Source organism: Python bivittatus, unplaced genomic scaffold (assembly GCF_059951505.1).
Source record: "Python bivittatus isolate LINGU-HERP-01145 unplaced genomic scaffold, Pbiv_v1 ctg000480_np1212, whole genome shotgun sequence".
NCBI classification, from domain to species: Eukaryota; Metazoa; Chordata; class Lepidosauria; order Squamata; family Pythonidae; genus Python; species Python bivittatus.
In genome coordinates, this window is record NW_028277075.1 from 87,201,262 (window position 1) to 87,221,746 (window position 20,485).

General features: G+C 33.4%; 1 protein-coding gene across 1 annotated transcript in view; it reads right to left on the bottom strand.

Moving 5' to 3' along the window:
* Nucleotides 1-20,485, bottom strand: part of DPP10 (dipeptidyl peptidase like 10) — a 259,921-nt gene that overhangs the window by 136,184 nt on the left and 103,252 nt on the right. The window contains exon 4 of the mRNA XM_088146483.1: nt 6,208-6,302. Coding sequence (XP_088002609.1) covers nt 6,208-6,302 — 95 coding nt within the window. The remainder of the gene's footprint in view (nt 1-6,207; nt 6,303-20,485) is intronic.

Here is a 20,485-nt window from a genome sequence, read left to right on the forward strand (position 1 = left end):
TCCTTCTTAAATTCTTTTTCAATCTTTCATCATAAAGAATCAAATCAATCATCTTTAGTATTTAAATTCATTCCTTTGCAATATGTACATATGAACAGTTACATTTTAACCATGCATTCAAAACATGTCTCTGAACTGAATAATTGTCCCCCCAGATCACAGTCATTCAAAATGTTGTACAATATATCCCCAAAGTCATCTCTGGTAGGCATTAATAGTCAGTTTTACCAATCTATGGATTCTTCCTTTCATATGTACCCACAATAATTTAGATCTTTCATTCATAATTAATCCTATCTCCTTCTATATCCAATAGTAATTAAAAAAAAACTTGTTTAATGTAAAATATAGGTTAGCATTTCCTGATCCTATTAAGCATAATTGCAAGGCCCCTCGATCTGCCACTAATATGAAGGAAGGAACATTACTTTTTAAATTTCCAACTTTTTTATTTCCAACTGTTGGTTCACATATGCATATATAAACATGACATGAAACTCTGCATACTGATAAAGCTTTGGGATAGCATTAGGTATTCTTAAAAATAATGTACATCTGCCTTTCCAGGTAAAAAATATATATTATAAATAAAATATACTTTTATAAATTATACTTTTATCAGAATCTAAGCAATAAATCTCTTAAACCATAAAACAAGATATTTGTAGGAGTTTTTTTCTTACCAGAACAGACAAAGGTTATTGTGGCAATTTCCTCATACTTTGCCAGTAACATTGATTAGATTTGCCTTAATTTCTCCTCCAAAGTTGGTACAAGTCATAGGGAGGTAGTGCTAAAACTGCTTACCAGGTTCATATGAAAACTCAAGGGTGTGAGAGAGTGTGGAAAGAAAGCGCCTTCTCCTGTGTGGCTCCCAGGTTATGGTATGTACTCCTTAAGGATATGTATTTGGCTGAAAACACAACTTTTTCCCCATGTTTTTAATAGTTATTTATTTTAATGATAAATTTTAAAGCTGTATCGTTGTACCACTTTTATTGTTACGTTTTATACTTGGCATATTTTAATTGATGTAAACTCTCCCGGGTGTTGGTATAAACAGAAAGTCAGAATACAAATTTAATAATAAAATAAATAATATATTCAATGTGAAACAGAATTAATGGATTAGCTAGTGCAATGCTGCAGTTAAAAGTCATAACATAAGCAAGTGTCACTTGAATCTCATAATGAGTCTTCTGAATAATTTAATGCAATGCCTATTCCAGTTGTCCTCTAAAATATTCACACCTGATCTTTAACTTAGATCAGATAAGGGAGAACTATTGAAATTTAATGCTATGTGCAGGCCCACTTTAAATGAATTATGAATGTACCCCATGTTATTTAAGCTCAGTCTGGAAGACATACTGGAAAAACAAGTATGGGATTAATTTGATCTCTTGTAACCCTTTCCTGGACTAAAGAAATAATTTTAATACAACCAGACTCTATATTACATGAGGTTTTGGATGCATGTTATTTATACTAAATGTATATATTTTATGCATGAAATACCAAGGACTTGACATCTTACCAAAGCAGGCGAAACCCTACCAACAGTGTTGCATTTAATAACTAAAAAAGGCAACTATACATCTGAGCTATCATAGCAAATTTATGTTTGGATTACATACAGAATTTTAAAGGTAGAAAATTAAAAGAAAATTCAAATGCATGAATAGAATTAATATTCTCAGTTCAACTGAGCTTCAGCGAGGTGTCTAGGTTTAATTCTGTTTAGAAGCTTTTCCAAATTAAATAATGAGACATATGAAATACCCAGTGAATTAAAATTGGTAGTAATAGTGTTTAGGATATTAACCAAAGAACAACTTAAATATTAGAAGAAAACAAAAATATCAATGAACAAATCACTGTATTTTTACATTTATTTATTTTTATTTATTTATATTTCAAATTTGTTACCACCCATCTCACTACAGAGTGACTCTGGGCGATTACTACAGAGTGACTCTGGGCTCTGCTAATAATACTCTGCTTTATTAAGTCATATCTGCTAAAATTATTATAAACAAACAAAAACTAAGGGAACTATATTAACATAATAATGCATATGACATAGTTTCATCTACCATCCATTTTTTAGTGATTTTGCAATAATGCAGAATCCTCTGGAATGTCTCAGATGTTATCATAGTGTTTTGTATACAGAAGTATTGAATAATATAACTGAAATATTATTATTGTGCTTATGAATAATTATTCTGAAATAAAGTAAAGACAAGTCAGTCTTTACTTATCAAAATTTATTACTTTTGTTTGGATCCTTATACATTGCAAGTATTTAATGAATGGGTATAGATGATGATGGGGGACTACTATTATCAGTAAGCATATCTACAGTATATCCTAATTCATACTGTACAGAAATATAATCATACACAATAAAAATCCTTATATATTCAATTACACCCTAGAAATAATAAGTTGGCTATGCATTTTAAAAGATGTATTTCCACATTGGGAATAGATTCCACTCATCAGTGGAATCTCAAAATGAAACTCCTTAGCCACCTTTTAGAGAGGGTAATTAATTCATATTTTTATTATTTATTATATGAAAATTAGCCCAACTGTTTTTTTTCTTTTTCTCTTTTATTAGAATTTTTCAGTACAATAAAAGTGTATGAAATTAAAAGAAGATTAAGGGGAAAAAGTATATAAAAAATAAGAAAAAGGAAAACAACAACAACAACAACAAAAAAGAAAACATAGAATTATGACTTCTACTCTTCTTTTTATTGAGTAATTGCTACCTTCCACCCTTCTTTTTATTGAGTAATTGCCATCTTATACTTTCCCCTTCATCTTTGACCCTTTTTAATCCCCAAGAAAATTAACCCAAGTGTTTCAATATGGGGGCAATACTCTGTAAGCTTTGTTTGAGTCTTGATTTCATAGAAGGAGAAGTGATCATGCCCCACTAACTGTATATATTTCTTCTATGGGTTTTACCCTACATTCCAGTCTTTCTATGCTTGTTTTAATTTGAAGAACCTCTAAATCTAAGGTCTAAACCAGTGTCTCTCAACCTCAGCAGCCTTAAGATGTGTGGACTTAATTCCACACTTCCCCAGAATTCTCCAGCCAGATGAACTCCACACAAATTCCCCAGCCAGCCAGTCCATGAAGTCCACACATCTTAAGGCTGCTGAGATTGAGAAACACTGATCTAAACAATGCAGTTTCTAGGGCTATGCAAATCATCTGACAACTGTAGAATCCATTCCTGAAAGCCATGAAGCCATATGCATATCTGAGAAACACTTCCACTAGGTTAGTTGCTGAAGTGAAGCCAAGAAGACCATAGTAGTACTTCAAAGCTGCCACATTCAAATTCAAGCGACTATATCATGGTTTCAAGGAACAGATCCTAAAATGGCTTCAATGATTTGCACATCCTAATAGTTTCTGATGCAGGCAGAATCACTCCTCTCATTAAGACTCTTTCTGCCCTAAACTAATCAGCGTACAATACTTTCTGTACTATGTTTACTGTATATTGAAAAAATGAAAAGACATATCAAGATATGTAGAGTAGTCTGAATATTTTTTTTAAATTAAAAAGCACAGTAGTGGATTACTAATTCATGTACTCTGCTGTTGAAATAATATTCTAAGTAATGGGTAAATCCCACATTAAGAAAGAAAGTGCAATGTAACAATAGTATAAGTATCTAAATAAACAGATTGTGGGAATAGGCATAGAGCAAGAATGTATAAATCTCTCCAGTTCAAAACACAGAGAAGTGACATTTGTCATTTCATGTTGAATCTTTCTCAATCTGTTTGAACTGTGGTAAGCTGCATAACATAGAACTAAGTAGATGATGCCAAAGATAGAGCACAGAGCTCCAGATAAAGTAAGAATATTTGTCAAAGTACAGGAGTCAAGTTAAAATGGTCCCTACTAAGTTAAGGTATACCATGACTGTGGCATAAATATATATAGAACAAAGAATAATGCCATTTTCTACCAAATAGGCTGTTTTTACATGTTACTCCAAAGGAGCTTGAGACTATCTTTCAAATTTATCTTCAAATAGTTTAATTTATTGTTGGAGGTAGCCAATGTTACTAGTTTGTGTTGTTTTCTGTTAGATATCTTACCATCAGTCTGAAGGTTCCCTGGTTATCCACCCTTCCCACTCTGAGAAAGTTCCATGGGACGAATTCTGTATAATGATCTCCTTGGAACTGAACTGAAGCATGAAAGCCAGACTAATTGTACAGGGAAAAGTAGGGCAATCAGACATCAGGCTACCTTGAAGCTAAATAAGTGTAAGAATACTACATTCCACCCATAACAATTTATCCACATTTCTCTTCTAATTTGAAGACAATGTCAAAATCAAACCTACTTTCATAAAATTGAAAAAGCTGGAAGAGAAAAATTCAGGATAATTTTTCTGGACAGAATTAATGCAATCTGCTTCTGACAGGAAATGTATTGGATGAAATATGTTTCCCTTTCTTTACAATTATATTGTTTTGCAGTTTGTTCTTCTATGTTTGATTTTCAAATGACTCTTTGTGGCACCCATAATAATAGTACCAATCCACTACATTTTCTTATCATTATGAAAATGCAAAAACAACCAACAAAAACTTCAGCTTTGTAATCCATACTGATGAATTAAGAAGCTATTACTTGTTTTGAAAGACAGGACATCCAGGGTGGACTGAGTCTTTCTGTTTGACTGCAATATTATGTCTAACTTTGTAAAATGAATAGGAACATGTCTTGCTTTTTCTGGAAAAAGCATCTCTCATGACCTGAGATTTAATTCCCTATTTGACAGTGATACATGAGGGTGTAATGCCTTCTGGACAATTAGTAGTAGCCTCTTCCCTTCCTCAATAATGTATTTGACAACCATAACCATAAGTATTGCCAGGACGATAGATTACAAGGATGATAGCCAAATGAAGACCTGATAACACAACACTACAAAGCAGATCTTTTTTTCTCTTTCCACCTTCAATTTTCTTGCTTTCACAGATTCCAGTGACAAGCATATTTTTCTTTAAACCTCAATAAGTAAAGTAGTTATGCACACTAAAATAATTCCCTCTCTCTCTCTGTTCAATCATGTCTGATTCCTGGAGACTGCCTGGACAAGTCCCTGCAGTTTTCTTGGCAAGGTTTTTCAGAAGTGGTTTGCCCTTGCCTCCTTCCTAGGGCTGAGAGAAAGTGACTGGCCCAAGGACACCCAGCTGGCTTTATGCCTAGGTGGGACTAGAACTCACAGTCTCCCAGTTTCTAGTCTGATACCTTAACCACTACACCAAACTGGCTTTCTGGTTCTATATTAAATGTAAGGTAATTCTATACTTATTCTTTATCAGATCATTATCACCCCAAACTTTATTTCACTAATTCCAGGTTAAACCTTTCAACAATTACAATTCACAGAACTGAAGTGAATGACGGAAAAAAATCAGACACTGTAGGAGGAGAGACATGTTACTCTACGGTAGGCAAATATCAGGAGGAGTCTTGGTAGGACCTTTTCCAACCATTAAATGTTACTAAAATCCACATCTGTTTACGTGAGGTGCAGCAACATGAACTGCAGCTCACAAGAGTTATACCTTTTAATAACATTTGTTAGCTGGAAGAGGTGCTACCAAACTGCTTCAGAGAAGAATCAGTTAACTAATCAGTTAAGAATCATTAACTTTTAATGAACAGACTTTATAAATGTTGAAGATTTTATTTGTTAAAATTTACAAATACATTTATAACCAATAAAGATTATATTTTTACATGGTATCTTTATTTTGTCCTCTTTAAAGTTTGCATTTTGCAATATTTCAAGAACAACAGTTTTTACCAAAAATAGGTAAATTAAGTAGATATGCTATAATTCAATAAAAGAGTGGCATGGTTTGTTTTAAACATAGTTTATTTAATAACCCACATGTTATAAACAATCACTTGATTTTACAATAACGGGAACATGTATCTGTACTACCAATCAGTTCCTATCTTGCTGGTCTCAACGTCTGTTACTTTGTTTATCTATGAGTCCATAAAGCAGGCAAGAACATGCCACAATAATATGCTACATTCAAAACTGTATTTGAAATGGATTTGAAATAACTCTTGAGTATAGATTCAAGGAAAAAAAACCCCTTAGGAATGTAACCTCTTGTTAAAAATAAAGAATTAATACTTACAAAAGTTGCATTTTCCAGCAATAATGTAGTTATATTTGTTTCTACATTCAGTTTAACAACATGTCCATTCCTGTTTTTATATACCACTTCTGTATCTGTTAATAGAAAATGCATTAAGGATTAGAAAATGCAAATATTTCATGTAGTAGCTTCTTAGTAAATGGACTTTTTCAATGAAAAAAAAAAAGACATCACTGACCATCCAATACATTAAAATGTGCTTAGGCTGAGATAATGACTTTATCAGTGTTACCTGTTTTTGTTAATTTGTTCAGAGATAAATGTTCCTGGTCTTTCTGACTTACTAATGGAGGTGGCTCCATCACGTCAGTGTTATTATACTTCCTCCTTTGTATAAAACAAGGTCAGTCGTCTTTTTTAAAAGTAGTAACACTGGCTTTGTGAGCTTAGCCCCAAAACTTCTTTTCTAGTTGCACTGTTGCTAATTAGGGAGACAGGACACTTAATACATTATAAATTTGTATATTAAAACAAAAACAAAAATTTTGCAGGAATGTTTAGCTACCTATGCAAAGTCATCTTAAACATTTCAAAACACTTTACTGAAATAAGCTCTGATTGCACATAGAGCTTACATTAACCAGGTAAAGTACAAAAAGGAAGAGAATTGTAAGGATTGTACCATGATATAACAATATTGTGAAGAGGAACATGTAATGCAAATAAGTTTGACTTTTCACATTTTCTGGTTGTTCATTCCTTTCATGTCACCTTTCTGATCATGCGCTAACTAGACTAATTTCTAACTGGGCAGAGCTTCTGGCTCAATCTTTACTATTTTATCTAATAAAGAAAAAAAACATCATTATTGATACCCTGTAAAAAAAAGAGATTGAATTAAGATTAAAGATGGCACAGTGTCCTCTAGCCATCAGGATATTTTTTATATTCTCAGGCCCTTTTGTTTTAATTTATATTACTCAAATCTACCTGACACCAGTAGTTAATTAATTAATTCTTTTTCTTATCCATAATAAATTAAAAACTCTTTTTTCACATCAAGATTTAATAATTTAAATTATGACTGGTAAGAAATCTTAGAAAGCATTAAAAGACTTAATAGTGGGAAAGCATGTGATATAGATGGATACCAAGTGAATAATACAAGCACTTCATGGATGAATGGACAGGAATCAGCAGTTGTGACTTACAATACTTTTCTCCTTCCTGCGTGAGAAAAATCTAGCACACATTCTTGCAGCAACTGTAAACTAGCGGCAACCCTTGAACAAAAAGTAAATGCATTGAGGCAGCAAGTGGCTACACTTCAACTGATGAGAGAGAATGAAGATTTATCAGTTCAAAGAAAGGAAGTTCTACAACAGAAACTGACAGTGAAAACAACTCTGAATAAGGAAGACACTCCAAACAAGCAGAAGCAAGAGAAATATATAATCTTCTACACTACTGGAATTCAGAAAAAGTTCTCAGGCTCTCGTAGGGGGAAAACAAAATAGGGGAAATGAGATGGAACAGGAGACAGGATCATGGACGTGACAGAGTAACTTCCAAGACAAGTCCATTGATTATTTCTTCTTGCTAATACATGGGAGTGGGGAAAGACAAACGATAGTATAAAATCAGTTATTATTATACTACAGATTGTAGTATCACAGATTTTGAAAGAAGTTCAAGCCCTGGGGAGTCAAGTGGAAGCCATGAAGAGAATTGAAAAGGGAAAGAATAATTTTGCAAGTGAATAATTGACTACACAAATGTTGTCAATAAAAGCTGATATCTGTGACTTAAGAAACTGAAATGGATCCTGAGGGTACCTTGTTGTGGGATACATAGAACTGTATGCTGGCCTGCAAGGCAGTTATTAATGATCCTAGCTTCCATAAAATATGAAATAATTTATGGGATAAAACTGGGCTTTGGTGAAAAAATTAGAGCAAGGACATATATACCCAGGGAGAATATTTACTAAATATATGAAAATTGATGGAGAAATGTTAAAACTTGCAAATGCTCATACAACTGTGGGGAGTAGCATGTGATTAGTGAAAAGGAATGTTTGCCAAAAGAAGCAAAAATGGCTATAGATAAGTACATGCTTCTAACCACTTTGTTATATGTATGTGTGTGTGGTTAGGTATATATGTGTTCCTATGTTAGGAGAAACATAACAGTATATTGAATGCAGTAGGAACAGGTATTTAATGAATGGGTGATGAATGAATGTGGATGGTATACAAATGAAAGAAGTACGAAAGAAGTATATAAGCAGAGATAGTTTGATTACACAAAGAAAACAAATGAGGACTGAATCACTAAACAAATATGTGTAGAAAAAATAAACAGGTGAAGAAAAAAGGGAAGACTAAGAAAGTTATGGTTGGATGGAGTTCATAAGATACTCAGAAAGAGGGAAGTAAGAAGGTTAAAGAATAAAAGGCAACATATAATGGGTATGTTGGAAGCAAGGAGGGTTTGCAAGGATAGCAAGATATAAAGAGGTAAATATTAGATCTAGTGGAAACTTGATTTATAATTTATTTTCTTTTTGCTTAACTCCTGCTTTTAATTTCTTTTGGTTACTACTGCTTACTTTCTCTGTATTTTGAATAAAGTTGCATATCCTGAAAGGGAATAGCATTATGTGTATGTGCAGGTAGTCCTCATTTAGTGACTTCCTCATTTAGCAACAGCTCACAGTTATGACAGTGATGAAAAAGTAACTTTGTGACCAATCCTCACATTTACAACCTTCACAGGTCTGCAAAGCAAATGAAAACTTAAGTGAAACCGCAAGTATGCTTATAATCTTAGTTAAGCTGCTTCACTTAATGAGTTGCCAGTCCCAATTGTGATCACTAAACGAGGATTACCTGTATATACTAGAAACATATAACAAATGTACAAATATAGGATGGGTGAAATCTGGCTCAATAATAGTATTTTTTGAAAAAGATCTTGGAATAGTAGTTGATTGCAGACTGCACAGGATTTAGCAGTGGGAAGTGACTGCAATATATAATAATAATAATAAAAAAGGAAATAAAACTTTAGGCTGCATCAGCAGAATTATAGTTTCCAAATCATAGGAAGTGATTCAGCTTTGAGCAAATATGAAAAACTTTGTCCAATTCTGTGGATAATAAGTTAATCCACCCTCCCCCCACTGTGAGGGATGGGTGGGAGTGGAATGGATATCACACAGAAGATCACAACTTATTCACTATAGTCCCAAAGTTAAGGTCATAAAATAATGTATTCAAATTATAGGAATGCAGATTTTCAAACTGAATATTAGAAACAAAAAACAAAACCCAAAACCATCACTTCCTAACAGTAAGAATATTTAAATAATGGAACCCATTACCCAATGAGGTGATATGTTCCTCTTCATTGGATGTGTTCAAGCAGAGGCTAGATAATCACCCATCTGGGATGCCTGAATTTGGATCCCTACATTGAATAGGATGCTGGACCCGATGGCTCCTTCCAGTAATATTTGAATGACAGTGTGTGTGTGTGTGTACACACACACACACACATAGACATACACTATCTTTTATCTAGAATTGGTTGGAAAAAACTCAGAATTTTAGTGTGTGCCCAAAATGCTGAGAAGTAAAATTATTTTTTTTAATGAACATTTTTCTTTAAAAACTGATGTTTCATAAAAGCTGATTCATACATTAATACCCTTCACTTGATATAACTCTACTATTCTGAGTGAGAAGTATTTTAATGTTTAGGTGATATTAAAGCTCTGGTGGTGGCTTATAATCACTGATGTCCAGATCAGACACATGTATATTGTTTAAGTGCTGATCAAGGATATGTGGACTTACTTAAGATTATCTTGGAATTTAAAACTGCTAACTTGACTCTGAATAATTTATGGATAATAGCAATGCTATTCAGTCATATCTGCAGGGAAAGTTTTAAAAAAGAAAAAAAAGTCACCCTTTTTAACGTGGTTGCATGTGCCACATACTTCAATTGCATAGATGTGTCCCCTACCTTGATTTGTCCCCATCTCCATAGATGCCTCTGATGCCCTTACTGAGCATACTGAGGAGAGGACAACCACTGTGAGAAATAATTATTAATTAGCACTGTATCTGGGAAGGCATGAATACCTGCAGCATACATTACAATAAGCTCTGTCTTCCTAACCATGACTTGATATGTTATTTCTGCGCTTAAGCAACTGCCTCTTTGCTTACAATTTACATGGCATTTTCCAAACTACAAAGTTTGTTTTGCCTATTTAAATACTCAGTGGTAGTAGTAATAGTAATAATAGCAATAATAAAAGGATATAAGTAAAAATGAATAAGTGTTCTTTACTAGGCATATATTTTAACATCAGTAATACACATGGGTAATTTTACCAATAAATGCAAGGCAGAAGGAAAGAGGGAGAGAGGAATATAATTACTGTGAATTTGCTTTTCATCCCCCCTCCTCCAATTTATATGCAGCTCGTGAATTTTAGAAAAGAAAATGAAATACCACAGAGTCAACTCTTCTTAAGTGAGAAGCGTGTTATCAACTTATGAAGCTGCCTATAGAAAAGTCACTTGGGGAACCTGCTTACATACACAATTCTGTAGAAAGCACCAAATTCTTTTTTCCCTTTATACTGGGTGTTATTACTATTATATTAAGTGTATATTAAGATAAAGTATGTTAAGATCTTAAAATAAAACTGTACAGATACACAAATATTAAGTATCAGGAGAAAGCACAGTAATCATGAGTAATCCTATCCACTTCTATTATAATATCAATCTAGTCACTGACATTTTGTTTGATAAAGAACACTTCCTAGGCAGAATAATGAATTATTAATAGGCTAAGGTCATAGGATCTTGAAAGCCTGCTAATATAATTCTATGGATCAACTTATACCTAGCACAACTGAATTATTTTGGAGCATCTTTCTCATGCTTCCCTCTTCCCCTCAGCTGAGATGTCTCTTTTGCAACAGTCTTCTTTTATCCACTTGTTCCTAAGGTCTGCTAGGTATTCCATCACAAGATCTTTATAAATGTATAATGTAGCAAAACACACTCAATTGTTTTGACCACTCCTGAGCCATAAGGCCAGGTTCACTCCTCAGAAAGGGGCCCAGTAAATATGCCTTCCAGCATAAAAAACATTAAACTGAACCTGAGAACAGACTCTACAATGGTTATGTGGAACCAAAGTGGTAAGACACTTATTTCTGCACATTCACATTCATTCTCCAGGAATATCATTAGGAACTAGATGTACTTCATTTTGCTATTCAACACCCAAGACTCTCAGTTTCAGAAGCACTCTATGTTGGTCATAGTCTATGGGTAGCAAAAACAAAACAAAACAAAACAGTATTAAGAAAAGTTCAGTTTATGTAATAGAATTCCATTTATCACTAACTATTAGAGGAACTAACTGATTGGACAGAAGGTAAACTTTAACCAGAGATTAAAGATCACTATACAAACATGGTTCTCATCTTGGGTAGACCAGCTTTCACTCATAAGGAAGGACACTTAGGGATTTAAGGACTGGTCTCATGAAGTTGGACTAAGGGTTTCTAAAGGGGAATAATGTTGGTATAGATCTAAATGAGCTCCGAGTAAGACTTCAGCCTCTACCCATAGCTCATCTCTTTTTTTTCAATAACGTATCTATCAAATCAGGACTGAAATCCTCTTTCTTCTCGATGAGACTTATGTATAACTAGAAATGCATAGGATTTAGTTCTGAGGCACAATTCAAAACACTAAATTAGTACAGTAAAGGGGATTTCTGGAAAAATACACATAGGACTGTCTTTTGCATATTTATGTAATACCACATGAGAGAAGTGAAGAGGGAATATGGCTATTTGTACTGCCCTACCTGTTAAATGAAACTGGCACAATAAATTAAAAAAAAAAAAAACAGGGTTCAGCAAAAGTCAAGCAATCTCTGATTTTAATCTGATTCATACAATTCCAAAAAACTATCTGAGATGAAACAGATAATAGAAACAAAATAATTAACAAAGGATGAATAAATATTTGTCTAAAATGCTACCAATATTTGAATTATTTCTGTTTTAAGCATGCACATATATTGAAAGAACATTTAAACATAATGGGCTTTTTAGCTAGCTGGAAAAGAACATTTGCGTGACAGGAGGAGTTGCACTGCAACTGACAAATAGCATTTTGAAAAATGTAATATGACCATGCACTAATTTGAAAGTTTTATTAAGAATTAACTCTAAAGGTGATCTTCTGTTTTACAAAGGTGGTTTCAGAAGATGACTCATTGCTTGCAAACCAATGGTACTTCTGACAGTATGCTCAATAAGCAGATTGCCAAATATTATAAAGCAGCTGTAGAGAGAATTAAAAACCGGGCCTTATATATAAAATCCAGATGGAACTCATCTAGCCTGTCTAAAGTACAGTACTTGAATGAAATCTTCAGTTGAAACTTGATTGAAAAGACTGCAGCGCCCAAACATGCTATAAGTACCTAGCTATTGCTGCCCCAGAGGGCAGCTCCAGATTTTCATAATGAAATGTGTCTTTCACATGTGTTGAACCTGCAAGTCCCAGAACTCTGAGGTATGAAAGGATAGATTAAACTAATGCATATTAGCAGTAATGATTACACTGAAATTCCTTGTTCAGATGCATTATCAGGTCCAATTACTGGGTCTTCAAAATAATACAGGGTACTATTGCCATATGCAAATTTCTAAAAGGCATCCGCCTAGCCATTGCTGCTAGAGTTAGAATACAAAACTATCTTTTGGTCTGATACAAACATACATTCTTAGAAAAATTAATTATTTGTTTTCTAATCTAAACCACGGATTTTTTTTTTTTTTTTAATGGAATGCTGAGCCTTTTTAAAGCAGAACAACCACCTATTTTGTGCAGCTCAGGCTCACAGGTGAACTTGCAAAGAAATGAAGTTTAGTGATGGCATGATGAATGTGAACCACTGTGTCTAAAATGCTGTTTATTGTTATCAATTAAAACAATAGGTATTTTTCTGAAAATCCTCTATTTGGAACTAAAGACAAATTACATCTGTGTTTTTCATTGTTGTGTACTTTCATTTATATGCAACTATAATACACAAAATAATAAATAAAAATATATTTCCAAAGAGAACTTGTAAGCCAGGCTATCCCCTGATTTACATCAGAAGTAAGACAATTGAAATTCAGAATATTGAAAGAGATACTTAGATATATTTATTGGAATGAACAAATTTGGAATCTTTCATTTGTAACACTCTATTTTATAACATTTATACACTAGAAATACACATTTTGTTCCAGTATATTCTTTTCATGGCCTGGGTTTAACATGGACTAAATTGTGCAATTGTTGATCTGAAAGTAATGTGGGTTTTCTGTAGCCTTCCTGGAACCTGACATTTCACATATGAGAAGTACAGGAATGTTGTGGACTGTCAACCCCAACTTTCTTAGAACAATATACCTTGGCTTATATTTGCAAAAACACGTGCTCCCATGTACCTTTTCTTCACCTCTATTCCCATACCTGGATTTCCATTTGTATGCAAACCAGGAAAGTGTGAGTTAATTCTTTTCCCTTAATGTGAAGGATTTGATAAAATCTGTTCCCTAGTCCAACTGCAAATTCTGAGAAAAATACATCGCTATGAAATTGAAAGAAGAAAATTTAAAAGTATCAAATATTCATGGTATTAGAGAAACATATGTTTTCCTATTCAAACATTTGGCAATACTTTCTAGGCCTATGACCATACAACATTAGGAGGGTATCAACGCAGCCATGATGAGCTTTTGAGTAGCTACAGTTGTTATGGTTTTGAGTAGCTACAGTGGTTATGGTTTATCACCACCATAAATATCAACTGTATTATATTGGATCTAGAGATGTGAAAAATTCTAGAATGTACAAAACTCCTCAGTCTAGAAATTAACATTCTCTGGAAAGTTCTGTTATCAGAGTAACGAACTTTGCATTTCCCTAAACTGGATTCTGTTCTTCCTGTATAAAAAATCCTATATCTTTGTATCTGGGTTTGCCATGATACTTTGATAATCTCAGCCACGTTTGACACGATGAACCATGAATTTCTGCTTGGCCAGCTCTATGACCTGTTAAAAAGTCTCTTCCATTATATTGCATTGTAGCCCAGCAGTAGCAGTATATTTAAATATATAATAACTTTGTATCGTAATATTTTAAATTAATTAACACTAATGGTTTTATTACGTAACTGTATAAATTTGTTTTATTGTTATGTTAATATGCTTTTGTGTTCTGTATTTTATATTTTATAGCTAGGCACGCTTGAATTCCATGATTAGGAATGCTTTATACCAACAATAAGCATTCTCGATATAAGTTGCATACTTGATCAGCAAACAAGACATGAAATTAGTAATCTTATATCAATAATTCTGAACAATAATGGTATTTTATATCAATCTTGAAATATTACAATAATGCTTTATACCAACAATAAGTAAGAAGCCTGAAGCAAACATGTAATGTGTTCGAATGATTATGAAAGTATAGAACTTGGTATTTGGGAAAATTGGAGATACTTTCACATTAATTAATCTACATGCATCATTAAGCATATTCTGATTTCCATAAGCCTGTTGAGAATGTAGATTATTGAATGTAAGATGAAAGAAAGAGGTACCATCATTTTTCTTGTAAGGTTTTTTTGTTTTAAACAATAAAATCTGTTTTCATTTCAATCTAAGGTGTATGTTCCATCTTTGTGTGATTAACATACTTGCTTGTTTATCATATTAATTGGAAAAAATGTTGTGAAAGGAATAAATACGACTCTCAGTGAATTTGATCATGAGAAATATTAGAATGATATTGATAATACTAGATTAGATAAACATACAGTGGAAAACAAATATCTGCCCAATTCTGCATTTGCTAATTAAATAAGATGGGAGGCATATAAATTTAATAAATAAAAGAATAAATAAATAAATTAGGATACAACTGCATATTTAAGATCTGCCATGCAGAATTTTGAAGCAGCTCTACCATAATATCAGAAAACAAAAGCCAAGAATGTAAGAGTGAGACTGGTGAGGTGGGAACCAGTGGTTTGCACTGCAGTGGGTGATCTTTCTTCAACAAATTTAAGAGGAATGTATTGATTTGGGCATTATTGATAATCTATGATAATTGATAATTTATTCACCCAAGAGGGAAATGAAGAGAACCTGGCATGAAATTGAAGTTGGATAAGAAATTTGATTTGGAGGAGAAGAAAAAATTAATTGGAGAATCATCATCATCATCTTCATCATCATCATCATCATCATCATCATCATCATCATCATCATCATCATCTTGGAGCTATACCAAAGGGATTCACCAAATATTTGAAAACTTTAAATTTACTGGACTTGTCACCCACTACTGACTTTGCAAAAAAACGCCTTGCTTGGAACTTCCTACATAGTGTAATACCATCTCCATGATTCCAGCATTTTTGGTTAGAATCCAAATCAGAAAATACCTAGTCTAAATACTGTGATATACCCATCCAAGACTGTTGGATGAATAGACAATATAACATTTTTTAAAAATGTAATATATTTCCATATTACTCTTCTTCTCAAAGGAGGCCACTAATGGTTGGAGGAGATAAAAGAAATTTCTTATGTACGTAGAAAATACAGAAGCACTTCACATTAATATACCAACCAAAACAACATAGAGATAGAGCTCGTATACACATTTGTCATAAGTTATGTCTATCTGGTTTAGCATGCCTGCTACATGAGGCCTACTGTACAATATCTGTTTTGTATAGTGTCACAATTCAGCAAGAAGTACAGAAGAAGAGGAGGCTTGGATCTAGAAAGTTCCAGCTTTTGTTAGCAGTTATGGTCCCATGAAAGACCCTGAGTCAGATTGCAAGTGTCACATAATAAGTGCAATGCTTTACTGCTCTGAGAACACCTAGGAGTGTTCTCTTCCACTAGATTTTACATGACAATAACTTTATATTTTTTTTTTATACTGACCTTGTACATACATTTGTTATTTTGTACATAAAAAAATAAACTTTCTAGTCTGGTCTTTATGGGCTTGGAAAAGAAAGGAACTATTTTGACAGTTGCCTAGAGTACCTATACAAAATTCTGCAGCTTAGAGAGGGAATTGTTAGATGGGAGCACCTTCCTTTACTGACTAGTAACTAGTTAAGCACAGGTATGGACATGCTGCCTGCATCAAGGCAGGGCTAGTCCAGGGATAACTGAATCTTGGCAAGTGGCTGCACTGGTTCTTCAGCTGAATTCCCAATTACCACACTTCAACTTCATTTGCATATATTAATAAAGTTGTGGTTCTTGTTACTGAACCCTGACTTTCTTTCTTATTTGAGGTAGAAGAACACTGAATATTTTGATTCTTCTCTGGAAAAAAAACATGCACTTATGAAACAAGCAAAAGCCTAGATGGAAAAAACAACAACATACACAACAGCAACCATCAAGCTGTCATTTGCCCTCTGGATGTAGCAAATTTGTAACATGTAGAGATGCTTAGGAGAAACAAGTTAAGTGGATAGGCATACACTGCTATATCCATAAATGTTATTGTATTTAAATGAGATGACATTCTTCCTTTCTTTGCCTATCCCCTTTCTTTACTAAAACTGATTACCTTCATCTCTAATCTCTTATTCAAGCAGAACAATTTTCTGTCATTCTAAATGCATTTTTCTGACTTAATACCCCCAGAAACTAATAGAAGGTTTTGACTAGCAGCAGCAGGAATTGCCTATCATCATTCATGGAGAGCGATCAACTTCACCAAGATGATGAAATATTTCCACAAGTGAACTATGCTATTAAATCATCAGGTGGATATTAAGGTATGTCAAGAACCATTTTGAGTGGCACAGTTTTGCTTCTATTTCTGATATACTACCAGTCGTTCCCAGTCACAGGAGGACTTTGGACTCCCTTTATCATCTCTAGGCAAGAGGTGACTGAAGACACCAGAATGATGTTCTTTCTTAATGGAGTGCTAAGCTATAAGACCTTCACCATGTTCCCCAAGCTTATTACAGCAGTACTGAGAAAATGAAAAGAAGACCAATTACTCATATAGTTCTTCTTCCTTTCTAATCTCTTTCACCAAACTTCATACAATACAATGGGTTGTTCAGTAAATTCCAGGGTTCTTAGAACAGCATAAGAAAATGCACTAAGCATGTTACATTGATTCTGAAATTCTGGCTTGTGCTGGGATGATACACAGAAATGACAATTTTTCTTTTTATTGGAAATACATCTTCTACTGCTGTTAAGCATCTTAGGTGCTGAATTTATATATATTTATATATATATATATATATATATATACACATACACACACACACACACATACATAGATATAGATATAGATATAAATTCAGCACCTAAGATGCTTAACAGCAATAGAAGACATAGATATATAGATTTATACTATAGATATAGATTTATACACACACACACACACATGCACTAATAGTTTTTGCTTATAGTACTCTCAATTTGTAACCAAAAACATATGCTATAGAGAGTCACAAATAAATATAATATTTTAGTGCATAATTAGTCAGTGACATTTACAATTTAGGAACTGAAATAACAATCTGTGACCTTTAAAAAAAATAGAGCACTGCCATGAATATTTGTCTTGGGGAGTCTATCTAGGAACACCAAAAGGAGGGGCAAAGAGAATATACACACATATACTCTCTTTTTTGTTTTTTGTACTTTTTTTTTAAAAAAAATCTAAGTATCTATTATTATGAAGTATAATTCTCTCAGCTGGGATCAATGAATTTATCCCATTCAGATCTACCCATAGTACTGATATTAGAAAAACAAAGGAAGATTTACAGTTAATATGGAAATAAACACTGGGATATATACATTTTGATACTAGAAATCTTTAAACACTATTCTTGGATACCATTTCATCTCATTATTTTCAGCATTCCAGGGATATGACAGTTAAAACAAAAAGAACAAAAATGGTACCGTACATAATTAATCTCTCAGTAGTCAGTGATTTGTACAGTAAAACATTTCTTGAGTCAAAGTAAATTCCTGATTTAAATCCATGCAGTTTTCCTGGTAGCAATATGGATGTGGTTTGACACTGCTTTTTTTGCAGGATTTTTAAAAACATCCCTATCTAGCCTACTGTCCTAGAATCTGCTGCCAGCCTCTCGTCCAAGTACTAACATTCCTGCTTAGCTTTCTGAGATCAGTGAAGATCAGCTAGGTGCTGTCACATAACTATACAAATCTAATACATTAGCAACTAAATAAAATTTCTTGTACACTTCACAGTACTTAAATTATTAGTGTAATGTAGTGGTTTATGTGCTGGACTAGGAGAGGAGATATCTTAGTTCAGGTCCAACCTCAACCTTAAATAAAGTAATCACTCAGTGACTTTGGGTCAGTCACACCCTCTCAGCTCAACCTACATCACATTATTTGTGAGATAAAAGGAAGGGAGATTCCCTTTGGACTCCTAGAGGAAATATAATATAATATAATATTTAATATAATATAATATAAATAACTCACTGAAATCAGTGATGTTTAAATTAGTTTCAATGCAACGTAATAATTTCAGTAAAATTATATTAAGAATAAACTGAATATAAACTGTACTAAATATACTCTAATATAAGATATCATTAGGAAATTTTAGGAAGCAAAAATAATTTAGGTTTGACAGGTCAACCAGTAACCTGTCTTTTATGCCCTTGTTAAAGTCCATCTAGTCAAGGCTGACATAGAGCAACAAGTATAGCCATTTCAATAAACATTATTTAAACAATGAGAATGATTAATTCACAATATTTTGTTATACTCTCTAATTGGTTGTAGGCCAGAACTGAATTTAGGAGGACAACTATCTTGGGAATAGGATGAATAGTCTCTTCTTAGTATGACCCAATTAAATCAAATGTTTGTACTGCATGGTATCTCTGGTTACAATGAATTTCCACAGCATTTCTTTTAATGTACTACCATCATCAACTGCAGTAACTACTAAACAAGCAATGATAATTGAAAAATGGCAACCATTTATTATTTCAAGGATCCTAAAATTGTGAATGTTTATGGAAGGAACAGAGGGAGGGAGAAGTCCCAGGTGTCAGTAAAAATGATTTTATTGGAGCTCACTGTGTTTTGGAAAACTTTTCTCAAGGGCATTTTAAAAACAAACACTACACAAGGCAAAATCACAAATATATACAAAGGCTCTCAACATATATAAAGTACTATTTGGTTGCTGCCACAGGTCACCTCATCTCTTCCCAGCTCACCTGCTTTACATCTTTTGGCCCAGGGGCGCATAGTACTCACATCAACACAGTCATCACCATAAACAATCTGTATTCAGTGATGAATTTCAATTGAAGAGACTTCTTTGGCAGTCAAAAGTTCAGTCATGGCATACTACTTAAAGCACACTGAAGAGTATTCACTACAGGTTCTCACAACAACCCCTCACCAACTGAAGTGAAAGGACAGATGCTAAAGAACATGTCAGAACTTCTAGAATGTCAGTACTGCCATCTCTTGGTGACTTACAACTTTGGAAGCATTACTTTTCATTTAATACTTGTATTTGTTATGCGCAAGGTGATAGTAACCAGCAAAATGCTAGGTAAAATAAAATGTCTCTATAAGCAGCAAGGGCTTCTTCTCTTCTCACTTTGCAACCAAAACTTCCATTCCAAAGCAGATTTAGAAGATGCATGGAAGACCCATTGCTTCTCTTAAAGCCACTGAGCTATTAAAGTATCCTTGCAAAACCCATCAAGATTACCTCCAAAAATTTGTCCACCCCTACTCCAAAGAAACAAATACTTATTTTCCTATTCTCAGCAAATTAAGCAGTTGTTCTTAATAACCATTTTTTTCTTTGTTCCTTTTTTTAGGAGTATTGAATGTATTCCTGAGATAATAATACAAAAGAAAAACTAAAGTAAATACTGTCAGTGTCTTTGCATTCAGGTCTTTAGTATTTTGTTAGGAATACATTGCTATGAATAATAGAATCTGGATAATGATGTTCATTATGCAAAGCACACTAATTTTTCTTTGAAGGGACTGCAACTTTCCTTTTTATGCTGCACACAGCAGATACATAGATATAACTATAAATGAGTAGAAAGAGAAGATGGCTGTGATAATAACAGTAGTTATTACTAATAGAAGAGAATATATGTAGCTCAGAGTTGAACTGTGGAGTCC